At 41.0% G+C, this 15,968-nt stretch overlaps 1 protein-coding gene across 3 annotated transcripts in view; it reads right to left on the bottom strand.

Annotated features, from left to right (window-relative positions):
* Positions 1-15,968, bottom strand: part of NLGN4X (neuroligin 4 X-linked) — a 160,826-nt gene that overhangs the window by 61,453 nt on the left and 83,405 nt on the right. For all 3 annotated transcript variants that reach the window (XM_001516322.4, XM_029079791.2, XM_029079792.2), the window contains one exon: positions 13,565-13,717. In XM_001516322.4, the coding sequence (XP_001516372.1) occupies positions 13,565-13,717 (153 nt within the window). The remainder of the gene's footprint in view (positions 1-13,564; positions 13,718-15,968) is intronic.

The raw sequence follows: 15,968 nt of genomic DNA on the forward strand, positions 1-15,968 counted from the left end.
TCTATAGTAAGAACACAGCAATGCTTTAAATTAATGAAAACCTTCAAGATAACAAGAAGTTGGTTTGTAGGAAGGTGCAAAAACCCTTTGATTATTCTATTGGAAAGTGAAGATGGTGGAAAAAATGAAATATTTAATTCGGCACACATTTCTTATTTATTATAACAGGAATTCAACAAAAAGGTCATTTTGCAAAGCCCCACAGAATAAAATTTTCAGTTAGACATAGTCTTAGGTTATATTTGGAGATTTACTTTGACTTGCTGTCATGGCATGATACAACCATGTACCCCATGAAAAACGGACATCCAAGATGGATTCTTTGAATTCCCACTCCATCCCCATGACTTGAATAAGTGAAGTTGAATATAAAAATGAAAAACCACAGTGCAAAAAAATTTAGTGTGATCACTGTGATCTCCTGTTTGATTTCCTGGAAAATAAAAGAAGGCATTGACTTTCATTCAATATAAGACAGCCGAATGTGTCTACCAACTCTAATATTTTGTATTCTCCCAAGAGCTTAGTACTGTGCTCTGCATAGAATAAGGTCTCAGAATATACCTCTTATGATGATTACCTGAAAGTTATGGTCGGAAATGATGGTATTTGTTATGCACTACCTATGTGCAGAACTATGGCAGAGGCAGGAAAATCAGATTGGAACCAATCCCTATCCCACATGGGGCTCACAATCTAAGATGGAAGAAGAAGAGATATTCTATCCCCACTTTAAATGATAAAGAAACTGAGGCACAGAAAATGTTAATGACTTGCTCAAGGTTATGCAACAGGCAAGTAGCAGAGTCAGGAAACCTGAGGTCCCTGCCTCCCATTCCCCATCCATTTCAATCCACTCTGCTTTATGAAAAATTTCTTTTTCTATTTGAATCCCTGAAAACACTGGAGCCTTCTAATGATTGAAATGCCTTTAAAGAGCAGAAACCTATTTCCTGCCCTTTTACAAATACTCCTTTTTAAGAATCTACTAGATGAAAAACTTCTCAATTCTCTCTATGAATTTTGAATTGCACGGGAACCGATAACTCCTGAGGAAAAATAAAATGATTCCCTTGTAAAAGTGAATCCATTTGTTACCAGTTTTGCACCTGAAGATTTCCTTTTTCATACCCCAAATTCCCACATACCAAGGAAGCCTTTGGAAAGAGCACAGGGCTTTATCAGCTTCCACTTTCTGAGAGAGTGATTACAGTCAGGCTGCTGTGGACTTCAGCTAATCCTCCCTGATAATCGAGAACCTTCCGGGGTCGCCGGTCCAACTCCACATCAGAAAAATTCCTTACCATAGGCTTTAAATCACTTTGCCCCCTCCTACTTCATCTCGCTCCTCTCCTCTGCCTGTGCACTTCACTCTTCTAATGTCAATCTACTCACTGCAACTCCATCTCGTCTATCTTGCCCCAGGCTTCTCACCCACATCCTGCCTCTGGCCTAGAACGCTCTCCCTCTTCGTATTCGACAGACCTTACTCTCCCCAACTTCAAGGCCTTATTGAAGGCACATCTCCTCCAAGAGGACTTGCCTGATTAAGCCCTCATTTCCTCTCCTCCCACTCCTTTCTGAGTCACCCTGATTGGCTCCCTTTATTCACCCCTCCTTCAGCCCCTCAGTACTTTTGTCCATAGCCCTAATTTATGCATTTATATCAATGTCTGTCTCCCTCCCTCTACACTGTAAGCTCAATGTGGGAAGAGAACGTGACTACCAACTCTGTTACACTGGATTCTCCCAAGAGCTTAGTGTACGGCTCTGCACCCAACAAGAATAATGTGATTGATTGATCCAAAGATCTCAAGAAAAAGGAGCTGAGATCGGCCTTTGGGATCCAATCTTGGGGAACGCTCCACTCAACGACTGTTCTCTCCATTGCTCCCCAATATCTGCTACAGTGCTCTCTCTGTACTAGACTGCTATCACTGTTTCAGATTTACTTCACTCTACTTAAAATACTTTGGCCTACAACCCCCACCAGCACTTATCCTGCTTGAGTTGAGCAGAGAACAGCTCCTTGGCTAACTCGCTATCTACCATTCTTCCCAACGTACTGCCCCGGACATTGCTAGAGAAGCAGTGCCGCCTGACGGATACAACACAGGGCGGGGAATCAGCAGGACCTGGGTTCTAATTGGGGTTCTGCCACTTGCTGGCTCTGGGCCTCAGTTACTGCATCTGAAAATGGGGATTAAGACTGTGAGCCCCCCATGGGACGTGGACTGTGTCCAGCCTGATTAGCTTGTATAGTGTTTAGTACAGTGCTGGGCACATAGTAAGCTCTTAAATGCTATAATTATTACTACTGTTACTGTGTTTCTGAAAGCACTGTTTCAATGCTGGTGCAACCAAGAGCTGTCAATAAACTGGCCCTGACATTTGATGCGGAGGAGGATGGTTCACTGATGTGAAAATGGTCCAGAAGCTGGATCTGCCTTCTGAAATTGATATAGCCCTCACGGCCACAGTTCGGACACCACTACTGTTTTTTTTAAATGCCATTTGTTAAGTACTTACTATGTGTCAAACACTGTTCTAAGCGGTAGGGTAGACAGAAGTGACTCTGGTTAGACACAGTCTCTGATCCACATGGGGCTCACCAGTCTAAGTGAGAGAGAGAACCAGAGAACTGAGACACAAATAAGCTAAGTGATTTGCCCAAGGTCATAAAGCAAGCATTCAGCAGAGTCAGGATTGGAACTCAGGCCCTCTGACTCCCAGGTCTGTGCTCTTTCCACTAGGCCGGGCTGCTTCTCTACGGCTTTGGGGACATTCCTTTGCAGAGATACTTGATGTACTCTTGTGCCCACACTCTATCAAGCATTCGATGGTATCTGTTCATTCATTCATTCAATAGTATTTATTGAGCGCTTACTATGTGCAGAGCACTGTACTAAGCGCTTGGAATGAACAAGTTGGCAACAAATAGAGACGGTCCCTGCCGTTTGACGGGCTTACGGTCTAATCGGGGGAGACGGACAGACAAGAACAATGGCAATAAATAGAGTCTAGGGGAAGAACATCTCGTAAAAACAATGGGAACTAAATAGAATTGAGGCAATGTACATTTCATTAACAAAATAAATAGGGTAATGAAAATATATACAGTTGAGCAGACGAGTACAGTGCTGAGGGGATGGGAAGGGAGAGGGGGAGAAGCAGAGGGAAATGGGGGGAAAAGAGGGTTAAGCTGCGCAGAGGTGAAGCGGGGGCTGGTAGAGGGAGTAGAGGGAGAAGGGGAGCTGAGTCTGGGAAGGCCTCTTGGAGGAGGTGAGTTTTAAGTAGGGTTTGTTGAAAAATGACTCTGTGCGGAGCACTGTACTGAGTATTTGAGGGCAATCTCAGTAGCTAGTCTGGATTTCTTATCATTTTTTCCCTAGTCTGTTCACGAAAGGTTAGCGTATGCACGAGGCAGCTGAATGACGTGACAGCGTAATTCTCCCTGTGATGAGTGAAAAAATTTTTTTGTGTGTAGAACTTCCCTGTGTTAGGCTTCATTTATAGGCTTCGCTTATCTTCCAGTTTATTGTCAGCCTGTAGTGCTGTGCCAAAACTACCAAGTGATTCACAATTATCTGCATTTTTTCTCGTGTATGTGCCTCAAGAGCGCAGTCATCAACAGACAGCAGTGCTGCTTTATGTAACTGATGGTGTGTGCATAGTGCTCCATTTAGCCCCCTTGGACAGCTCATCCTTTCCTACACTTCTGAACTGGATTCAACATTTTCCAAGGGAAAAGCGGAGATGTAGGGAACCACCTCAGATGTGTCATGACACTGGGTGCTATTTTTCCCCTTATTTTTGGGGGGGGGGGTGGTTGTGGTGTTTGTTAAGTGCTTACTATGTTCCGGGCAGTTGCTAAGGGATCCTAGGTTTAGATGGGCTTGAAGAAGAAATGGACAACTAGATAATAATAATGTTGGCATTTGTTAAGCGCTTACTATGTGCAGAGCACTGTTCTAAGCGCTGGGGTAGACACAGGGGAATCAGGTTGTCCCACGTGGGGCTCACACTCTTAATCCCCATTTTACAGATGAGGTAACTGAGGCACCGAGAAGTTAAGTGACTTGCCCACAGTCACACAGCTGACAAGTGGCAGAGCGGAAATTCGAACACATGACCTATGACTCCAAAGCCTGTGCTCTTTCCACTGAGCCACGCTGCTATCTTATGGAAAAGCAGCATGCCCTAGTAAAAAAAAACCCATGCGTGGGAGTCAGAGGACCTGAGTTCTAACCCCGGATCTGCCATTTGTCTGCTGTGTGTCCTTGGGCAAATTACTTCACTCCCCTGCCTCAGTTTTCTCATTTGTAAAATGAGGATTCAGACTGTGAACCCCATATGGGACAGGACTGTGGCCAATCCAATTCTCTAGTATCTATCTCCAGCACTTAGTACAGTGCCTGGGACAGAGTAAGCACTTAACAATAACCAGATTTATTATTATTAAGTCATAAAGTGTTGTGGGTATCACAGTGTATGACAAGGCTTCCACCTAAGGCTGAAGAACCCACTGACATCTCCTTTACATTCACCTCTCCAGTAACCATGATTGCTGGAAAAAAAAATTCCTTCAATACTTGTGAACTTCTTTACCATAATCTCTTCTTTGAATAGAGACGTGTACTTTTAAAATGAGTGAAGTGCTATGTATAAATTTAATGTCTAACTTTCACACCAACCTATTTACATTTTAAAAGATAACATTATCATTTATCCTGAATATTCTCTTCATTCATTTAGCTAATCTTTTTAATGAGCTGGTCTTGAGAAGCAAAAGAATGAACTAAAAAAAACCCCTTCACACATTGTAATTTTATATATCACTCTTTTTAAAGATTTAACTTGTTGGTCCAGTCTCCTTTTGAAATTAGTCTACATTTTGTCTGTTCTGTATCTTGTACCGCTTATTACTTTCCGTTTTTGAGTCCCTTTCTTCCCTATTTTGCATATAACCTTTCCTTATTCATTAGCAGTCTGTTTTGACCTCTCAATGTCTTTTGTTTCTTCCCTTTGAAACACTTGGCTAATGGCCATCTCATAACCTATGTTGCTTCATCTTCTCCTTTTTTCTTCATGTTGCTACGGGACTCGCCTCTTCCTCTCTCTCTACACTTTAACTTTCCGTGGACCTAGATGCATTTCATGCTGAAAAAATCAATGTGTCCACAGCTACTAGAAAATGAGAATTCGTAGAAATTATTTAACGTTTCCAAGGAAGGTAAAGAAGGTTGCAGGAAGTGGAAAGACTCAGATTGTATCAGTCTCCTCCTGTTATATCTGGGGGCATGTAATTATAATAATAATAATAATTGTGGTAGTTGTTAGGTGCTCACTATAATAATGTTGGCATTTGTTAAGCGCTTACTATGTGCAGAGCACTGTTCTAAGCGCTGGGGGAGACACAGGGGAATCAGGTTGTCCCACGTGGAGCTCACAGTCTTCATCCCCATTTTACAGATAAGGTAACTGAGGCACAGAGAAGTGACTTGCCCACAGTCACACAGCTGACAAGTGGCAGAGCCGGGATTCGAACCCATGACCTCTGACTCCAAAGCCCGTGCTCTTTCCACTGAGCCACGCTCCTTCTCCATGTGCCAAGCACTGTTCTAAGAGCTGGGGTAAATATATGACAAAGAGGTTGGACACAGTCCCTGACTCACATGGGGCTCACAATCTTAATCCCCATTTTCCGGATGAGATAACTGAGGTAGAGAGAAGTTAAGTGACTTTCACAAGGTCACCAGCAGACCTTTGGCAGAGCTAGGATTAGAACCCAGGTCCTCTGACTCCCAGGCCAGTGCTCTTTCCATTAGTCCCTCGTGGGACCGCCACAACCTTATGATAGTGTGTTTGCTAAGTGCTTACTATGTGTCAAGCACTCTACTAAGCGCTGAGATAGCCATAAGACTAATCTCATTGGACACCGCCCCGTCTCCACACGGGGCTCAGGTCTAAAAGGAGGGAGAACAGTACTGAATGCCCATTTTGTAGGTAAGAAAACTGAGGCCCAGAGAAATTGAGACATGCCCCAGTTCACAGAGCAGGCAAGTGGCAGTGCTGGAATTAGAACCTTCAGCAGATACTCCAGGTCTTCAAACATGATTTTCATCAGCAAGAAAGAAGTAGTCATGTTTTCGTAGTACGACGCTGGAATCTTAGGGAACAACGAGGATCCTCTAGACTGTAAACTCCTGGTGGGCAGGGTACATGCCTATCAATTCCATTATATTGCACTCTCCCAAGTGCTTAGTACAGTGCTCTGCACACAATGAGCATTCAATAAATATGATTGATTGATAGATTGCTCCACAGTTGACCCTTTTCCCCTATATCTTTTCTGACCTTCTGAAATTAAGTAAGAGCATCTATCTGTACAACAGGGCATCAATGCACGGAGCAAAGGATTTCAATAAATAAAAGGAAAAACTGCCAGTTTGTCCCTATTCAGCTGTCCCACACCTGTCAACTTCAACCATCCGTGAAGTTCGAGGACTCTAAAAGAGCAATTAAAATAAAATTCCAGCTCCGTTGGTGACTGAGTAAAGGAACCAGATACGCTGCTTTGAGAACACAATCCCACTTTCCAACTGTAAAACCTGACACCACGCTACAAGAAATTGATGAGTGTCTCATGAAGATACTGAAACTGCAACATTTTCCCCAAGGAACTCTGTGGTCAGGGAATCATCTGATGATGGAAACAGTGAATCCAGCACTGAGCCCCACATGGGACAGGGACTGTGTCCATCTCATTTGCTTGTATCCACCCTAGGGCTCAGTACAGTGCCCGGCACACAATAAGCACTTAACAAATACCATCATTATTATTACTTATTTTCCTACTGAAAATATTCCCGGCTTATACATAAAGCTCCATACAGCTCAGAAACATATATATTTTTTCAAACCCAGCATATTTGCAGTCAAAGATCTCCTTTTCTCTCCATTTCAAAATTCTATTCCTGGGTGAAACACTCCAACCTATAGAGTAGTTCTTTGTTAACTTAAAATGAGTTGGGATTTTACTGTTTACAAACAGCACCCATTTTAGGATAATTCATGTATGGAGGCAATAAGGAATTTAGGTATGCAGTTCATAAGGAACTTGCATTCTAATGGATATGAGTAAACATAATCATTAGAGTTATATGTTCTTTATTTATACACTATCCCTCTTGTTAAGGGAAATTACTTGCTGACTATGTCAGGAAGCCAGAAGGTCTTGCCACTTAATCCCAGCGGCTTTAGGGTGGAAGTAGAATTTAAGATGGCTTAGAAGGTGGTAAAGTTGGCATCAAATCAGCTGTAGGAGCTATTCAAATCTAGGCTATACATTGGAAGAAAGATGTGAACTTCAAAATAGAGGATTGCTTCAGGAGACAGAGTACATTTACCTGAATAGAATGGACAAAGGAGACGAGAATTAATTCTCAAGGTGCTTTAAAAATTAAGAAATGAAAACTGCAGTTCCTTTCAAAAACATACCATTTAGCAAGCCATCCCTATAAAAATCTGCTGAAAACATCTTAAAGTTAGTCTTGAATGGCTTTGAAAAATGTACTAAATTCAAAGGAGCCAAAGCAACCAGTAAAAATACCAACTATTCTTCTAACACATTTTAAACATTGCTGCTAGACACATTTTTTCCTCCATACTCTCACTCTGACATTATTTGGGAAGCTTGAAAGAAAAATAAAGGTCATTATGTTAAACCACTTTGGGTAAAATGAATTCCACGACGCTTCGCTAGCACTGCTCTTTCACAAACTGAAGAGAAAGAAGCGATGCTTAGTACTGGGTGCAGTATTAATTCTAACCAAACCTGAGAGATGAACGGATCGCTGGAACCCCATGAGATACCAAGGGATGGACGGACTTGACTAATACACCCGCTAGTGATCGACCAATACAGGACAAAAGAGCAACCAAGCCATCACAGCAGTCCAGTGGAAGAGTTCCGGAAGAGGTCTATGAAAATTTCTCAGAAGCCTTACTGGAACAAACAAATGGTGAATGGCCACCTTTTTGATATACTGGGTAGCCGGCAATTAAGACTATGCCAAAGTACCCCCGACCCGATTGGCTTAATGAAAATAATGCCCAACATCAAAGATGGACCAAAATAAATAGGTTGCAAATACCTGGTAGGTTCTCATATTTCTCCAGAAGGCCTCCAGACGCACAGATCAAAATGAAAGCCATATACGACCAGGGCTGGAGCGTCAAGACTGAAGAAATCCAGAACTTCTAAGCATCAGGAAAGAAACTCCACAGTCCTTTCCCCATTACCCCATTGGCACTAAAAGCGGAGTGAGAATCCTGCAGATGATGGCAACGCTCCAGTGATATTCTGAGAAAAACCTGGTACCAGTACGAACGTGGCTCTGGAGAAGTAGAGGGGAGCTGTGCAAGCATGTGCTTTATGCCAACTTCTGAGGAAGTATCTGCTGCAGTCAAAGCCACGAGAGAATGGTAAAGCACCCAGGCCAGAAGGAGTTTTTGAAGCAGTCTACGAATGAGAACGGTCCCTCGTGCTTAGATGTCTCTAGCCTTTTTCTCTCGGTCCAGAGCACTTAGGTGTATTTTGGAACCTGGGCTGGGGTTTGTGGATCAAGATCAAAAGGTTAATAGATATGGATGGATGGAAGGATGGCTGGACCGAGAGAGGCTGAAAATGTAGGTGCTAAAATTGCCAGCCAGCGAGGCATGAGGATCTGTTAAAAGTCCTCATCCTTAAGAAAAAGGAAAAGGAAAGTGCCACCATAACTGTGGTAACTCTGGTCGGTTACTGTGCAACATTTTCAACTGGGCATTTTCGGAATGGAAACGCGGAGTTAAACCATAGGAAAAACAATGGCTGGGATCTTTGAGAAGTGCAACGAACATTACCACAACTTCAATCTTGTATTCACTGATCTGCTCAAAGCATGTGATGCAATCCTTGGAGCAGGACTTGCATTACATAGTAGATCTAATCTCATTCAGGCTCTTGATTCTGTAGCGATTAAAGATGGGCCAGAGAAGGCCACTCTCCCACTAAAATAGCAACTGATCTCATCAGAAGGCCTCTGGGCAATCATTTTGGAACTCCCATATGCTGATGGCTTGGAATCGCATGCGAGCTTTTACTAAGATATGAAAAATATTAGAGTACCCTAGGCATAGTCAGCACAGTGTTTTGGACTGACAATAGGCTTGAGGAAGATTAAGATCATGTATTAACCTCCCAAAAGGAAATTAAAGTCATAAACTATTTTCATCCAAAATATGGAGCTGGTGAAAGTGATTTAGGCAGTTCTTGGATATATTAAAAAAAACACACCAGAAAACCAAATAAAAATGTCCATCATTGCCTTGGGATATATTATAAACTTGGTATTCTAGGAGCTTTACAGAGCAAACTGTCCAATAGTTAACCTTAAATGCTGAAAAAGGAAATCCAATAATGAAGTGCCCAAGACAGGAAGTCCACAAGAATCTAAGAGATGGTTAGTTTCAAAACATTCCCTCTGGACAAGTCACACAGGGAAGATGACATGCAGCTGTTTGGCAAGATGAAGTGAAGATTTCTGGCAGAAGAACTGCCCTAATGGCACAATAAAGGGAAAGTTTGAGCTTATCTCTGGGACACAACAGCACAAATAATAATGGCATTTATTTAATGCTTATTAGTTCCACTACTCTACTGAGCACTGGGGTGGACAGAACATAATCTGTTCTCACACAATCCAAAATGGGATTCACAGCCTAAGTGGGAGGAAGAACAGGCACCACGCCCCCATTTTACAGATGAACAAACTGAGGTACAGAGAATGAAGTGATTTTCCCAACATCACACAGCAGGAAAATGGCACAGCCAGGAGTTAGAACGCAAGCCCTCTGGCTTCCAGACCTGGGCTCTTTCCACTAGGCCATGCTGTTTCTCCACTGAACGGATAACTTTGGTTCAGTTGCTAGAACTCCTTAGAGCAAAGGCACGGTTGCGTTAAGAGGCAGCTGGGCAAACAGTGATGGGCTTACACGAGTAGCTAGAGGTCATCAGAAGTTAAAGGCTCTTACTCACGGCTACCTAGCGTGCAAAGACAGTAAGTCACACATCACTTTTTCCAAACACACTTGTGTCAATCACATTGCTCTCCGACATAATCCCTGAATGAAGCTCCTTGTGGGCAGGGAATGTCTATCGTCTCGGTTGTGCTCTTGTAACTGATTCGTACTGTACACTCCGCACACGGTTAAGTGCTCAGTAAATAACACTGGTTGATTGACTGAAGATCAGGACTCTCAGAGGGAAATCTGGAAACTGCCCCGGGCACTCTCTGGCAATGAAGCGAGTCAATCTAACCAAGGATACGCTTCACTGTGCACACACTTTGATCTCTTTGCTTATTCTGGAGTGCCTGGAGAAAATCTCACCAGCGGTCCTATCATCTTCAAATGCAAACATTTCCTCATTTGAGGAGGAGCGTGCCCTACTGGAAAGAGCAAGCCCCTGGGAATCAGAGGACCTGGGTTCTAATCCTGGCTCTCCCACGTGCCTGCTGGGTTACCTTGGGCAGAAGCAGCATGGCTCAGTGGAAAGAGCCGGGCTTGGGAGACAGAGGTCATGGGTTCAAATCCCGGCTCTGCCACTTGGCAGCTCTGTGATTGTGGGCAAGTCACTTCACTTCTCTATGCCTCAGTTACCTCATCTGGAAAATGGTGATTAAGATTGTGAGCCTCACGTGGGACAACCTGATTATCCTGTATCTACCCCAGCGCTTAGAACAGTGCTCTGCACATAGTAAGTGCTTAACAAATATCAATGTTATTATTATTATTATTTCATTTCTCTGGGCCTCAGTTACTTCATCTATAAAATGGGGATTCAATACCTGTTCTCCTTCCTACTTAGACTGTGAGATCTGTATGGAACAGAGACTGTGCCTGATCTGATTATTTTGTATCTTTCCCAGTGCTTAGAACAGTGCTTGACAAATACGTACTTAAAAAACACCATTATTATGATTACTATTACTATTATTTTGATCTTTCTCTTGCTCTTCGCACTCCAAAGTCAAAAATACACTTGCATTTTACCTTTGAAAATAGACCTAGCAGAATCCTCTGAAACCAATGTGGATGAAGATTAAAAGTCTAAGGAAACATTACTTACAGCACGCACACTTGCTTGTTCTTATTTGTTGGTTTGGTTTTTTAAATGGCACTTGTTAAGTGCTCACTATGTGACAGTCACAGTACTAAGCTCTGGGGTACACAGAAGATAATCAGGTCCCACATGGGACTCACAGTCTAAGTCAGAGGGAGAATAGGTATCGAATCTTCATTTTGTAGATGAGGTAACCGAAGGACAGAGAAGTGAAGTGACTTGCTCAAGGTCACACGTCAAACAAGTGGCGGGAGCCGGGATTAGAACCAGGTCCTCTGACTCCCAGGACTTTGCTCTTGCCACAAGGCCACAGACTTTGTTGATGATGATGACTACAACCAGACAAACCCCTTCTATGTAAGATATAAAATATCTTAACTCTTTCCCTGACAACTTAAACGAATTCACATTCTCAATTTCTTGTTTTTGTTCAACTTCCTCGAAAGGATTAAGAAGGTAAAATTTCATGTCTAACTCAAATTTATCCCATGTTTTCGTTTCCACTTAATATTTTTCATCTTATAAAACCTAATTCATAGATGACTTGGATAGCAAACGATTGAAATATATGGTCATGATACGGTTCCTGGATTTGGAAGAAATTGAAACTATCTTGTTACAGTCCAGTCAATGGTCATTTCTTGAATTTAAAGTCCACTTCTTAAAATGAAGATTGAAAACCTCTAATCCAAATTACAAAGCAAGAGCCCCAAATTCAAGCCTAAAAACACAATACTTTAGGTTATTCAAATACAGGAATATGATATATGGAATGTAAACTTTTAATTTCCTATTTGTTAAACCATAGCTCCCAAGACATTCTAGCAGTCTATACTTTAGCATGTGTACCTTTTTTTTTTTTAAGATTTGGGATTAGTAAGAAGTAAAAGTCTTAATGAGATACTCAATTTGGACTGTCTAGATCGATGGGTGATTTTTTTCCTAAAAGTTTATAAATTTTTAATAGTGCTATAGCTTCTGTGAAGCAGCGAGACTGTTCAGAAACAAGATATGATAGAGAATAAATTTTCTGACATCCAACATTCTAAATGATAACACTATTTCAACTGTACATCAGAAGACTTTGTTCCAAACTAATCCCACAATTCCTTAACAAACTATCTCCTTGCTTAGAAAAGAGGGCCCAAAAGCTCTCTCTTTGGAATAGGTTTGCAAAGTGTCCCTATAAGCTTGTGTTCTTTTTCTCTGTCTTTGTTCAAATGATCCTTCTTGTACAAAATGTAGTAAAGAAACTTGAGTTCCTGTTTCAATTACAGAATGGGCAAGGCAATAACAAGAACTCTTTTAACCTGGCAAAATCCTCTGTGAAGAACACCAATAGTCAAGGAAAAACTATCCTGTAAAATTCATTAAAAAAAATATCCTGAAATGTTTGGCTCCTTCAAAAATCAAAGAAAGAAAGAAGGGAAAAAAATTCTTGGCACCATGCACGCTTTGGAAAGAAAACCAAGTGGAGATTTTAAATAACTCATCCCTGTCTGAAATGGCAATGTGGCATCCCTTTTCTCACATTTCTAAACTAAACAGGAATGTCTCAATTTCCCTCAGTCACGTGGTTGGCTATGACCTCTAAAGGATTTTCACTGTTCTGAACGGGTTGCACAAGAGTGGAGAGTTCTAAGCTTTGCACAGTAATTCATATATATAAAATTAAGTTTTTAGAATAGAACGAGGCATTAATATCTGACATATTCACTTTGAAATGTGTGTGTCTCCTCTGATCTTGGAAATTGCTGCATGGTAACCAGAAAACCTTTTTTTTTTCTTTAAGCAAAATAGCAAAAACAAACCAGATTCTTTTCATTATCGGTATAAAGGATATGTATTACTCTGAATGTGTTTGATACCCTATTCATTCCAGTAAAGCTTTTTTTAAAAAAACACATACATTCAATGTGGCCATGCCCACAATACTGAATTGATTTCATCCTCCAAACGTACAATTACTCAGGAAATGAAGTACGCTATTTTACATACTGTTTCATTCAGTGGATTATATGCATACTGTGGAAAATGAGCATTATTTTCTCTCGATGTCTCTTATTATTTGACCACTACGTCCACTGTCTCTAGGGACACAACAGGTTATAGCAACCCTGAGCCAAGAACAGAAAGGCAATGTGAAGCTCGGTTTATTTTTAAGGTGCCTACCAGACAAAGCTCTGAGATACACAGCAGGAATGGAGGGAGATACTATGAGGGCAGTGATGTTCAAAACGATTACCTCCATTACCTCGGCAAGCTCACTCATTTCTGCAGAGTGACGGTGAACGGTCGGTAGTCGAGATGAAAGAAAACATTTTACTGAGCAATTAAAAAGAGGATGAGTTACTGTGACCTCTGATTGACATTTTCTGCAATGAAGAAGGAGTCACTTACCTAAAATGCCCAGCCTGTAGTTGAGGGTTATAACAATGACATTTCCATAACTTGCTAGAATACTGCCATCAATCATGTTGCCAGTTCCCTCCATGTAAGATCCACCATGGATGTAGACCATAACTGGTTTCTTACTGTTCTGATCATGGATATCTGGAGTTGGAAAAAGAATACAAGTAAAGAAAATGACGACAAGAAAAATAGAGATATAGGTATATATTTGAATTGTGGACTTGATGTTGCCTTGGCAGTTTGGGGTTGCTTTTTTTTTGCAAATTACAGTTGCTGATATTTACTCAAATGATGTGATTCATGCTTTTGGGAGATTCCCGTATGAGCCATGTGATATCTATAAACATAAATAATCCGGGACACAAAAAATATCTTTCATGTAGGAAACCCATAAAACATTTGGAGGTGGGGGGAGGGTACTATTCAGGGAAATTTAGTCTGAGGGTCAATACTTTTTTTTTTCTTTTGTATGTTTCTTCTTCTATTGCTTGTTAAGATTGAGGATGCACCAGAACTTTCTGCACAGGACCAGTTTCATGAGAAAATAGCCCCCTGCCATTGTAAAACTTGAATTTATTACAACAGAGCAGTCAGTTTTCCAGAGTTTAGAATATCATCTTTTAGATCCTATTGGAAACATTTTAACCACTCTTTACATGGAGGTTGGTGACCACTAAGCAGTGGGGCTCAGTGGAAACAGCAGAGGCCCGGGGATCAGGGGACCTGGGTTCTAATTGCGGCTCTGTCGCTTATCTGCTGGGTGACTTTGGGCAAGTCACTTAACTTCTCTGTGCCTCAGTTACCTCATCTGCAAAATGGGGTAAGCCCTATGTGTGACAGGGATTGTACCTTGAATCTAATGCAGTGCTTAGTACAGTGCCAGGCACATAATAAACACTTAATGAACACCACTTAAAAAAGCACTATAAGGGAAAAAAAATCACTAGTTATCACCAGCTTGGAACCAGATTAAAACAAATTGTTCATTATAATGTAGTTTCCCAATGTTGCATGTGTGAGTTGTTTTTTTTTTCCACCGGGGCAAGTTTGAAGTTTGAATTGGGGGAACTGAAATCCCCCAAAATTCTTCATCTACTGATCCAAGGGCAAAGTATTCCAGGTATTTAGTTGGACCTGATTAAATAGCACATTTTCTCATTGAAAAATACACTTGTGTTATCATACTACTCATGCTAGAGGAGACGGTAGTGATGCACTTGTGGAGGCAACTGGAAGAAGAACTTTTTGTAAACGGTCTCTAATGGTTAAAGTTGAGAGATTATTGATAATTAGTATGGGCTTTACTGAAATAGATACAGGAACAAAATACCTTTGATCAAATTTAGAGAATGAGCATGAATTCCAGTTATTCAATTACATATCTGCTATTACTGAAAACAAATGATGGGACTTTCTGAGAGCATTACAGTGAGTTTTGTCTCACGTGCATTACTTTCACCTTTAAGTGTTCTGAAACGTGCTATCGCTCATGAATTTTTTCCTTACATGTTCTAAAACATGCTCTCACTTTTGAATGTTTGTCCTACAACCTGATAAAGTGAACATGTGAAAGTTTTCAAATAGAATTTTATGCGGAGTTCAGCTCCTGGGAGAGGTTTTTTCATTGTGTTCGTGGATATAGGCTGAAGATATTCACTATACTGATTACAGTAGGTTTATATCAGTGATGTTTTCTATGGTTTATATGAATCTACTGTGATGAATATTCTATTCCTGTTGGGAGGAAATAAATTAGGACTGCACACTACATTCAAGATAAAAAATGGCAGCAACTGCTAAAGAATATCATCAAATTACTATTTGTTCAGTGCCAATGGTTTGCTGGGCACCAGTAAAAGTCATCAATGCCACAGATATAGATATATACAGAGTGTTGTTCACAGTAAAGTACAGAAAAGAGTGTGAGTGACAAATTGACAACTGAAATAAAATAGTTTCCATTTTGGAATTGTGAGGTTTAGAAGTTGAAGAAGTAAAAATAATTTCCTGATAACTTCTTTTATCATTAAAGCCAGATGAAGGAAGGAAAGAATTTCTCAGCACGCTGCTTTCAATCTCTCACCTGCTTTGAACTAATATGACATTTTCAGAATGCACATTAATCATTTTGCTGCACTTGACCAAATTTTTTTTAAAAAGATGAAAAATAGTTTCTCCACATTGCTTTAGGAAAAATATCAGACTGTTATCTCTTACCTTTAATGAAAAATACCAAAGGGGTCCTTTTTTTAATGTTGAAGGTGTCATAAGCCATCAGTCAATCAATGGTATTTATTGAGCGCCGTGGGCAGAACACTGTACTAAGTGCTTGGGAATGTACAATAGAGCCCAGCTGGTAATCCCACAGATGCCACAGCAATTAAAAATGGCA

This window comes from Ornithorhynchus anatinus, chromosome 15 (genome assembly GCF_004115215.2).
Source record: "Ornithorhynchus anatinus isolate Pmale09 chromosome 15, mOrnAna1.pri.v4, whole genome shotgun sequence".
NCBI classification, from domain to species: domain Eukaryota; kingdom Metazoa; phylum Chordata; class Mammalia; order Monotremata; family Ornithorhynchidae; genus Ornithorhynchus; species Ornithorhynchus anatinus.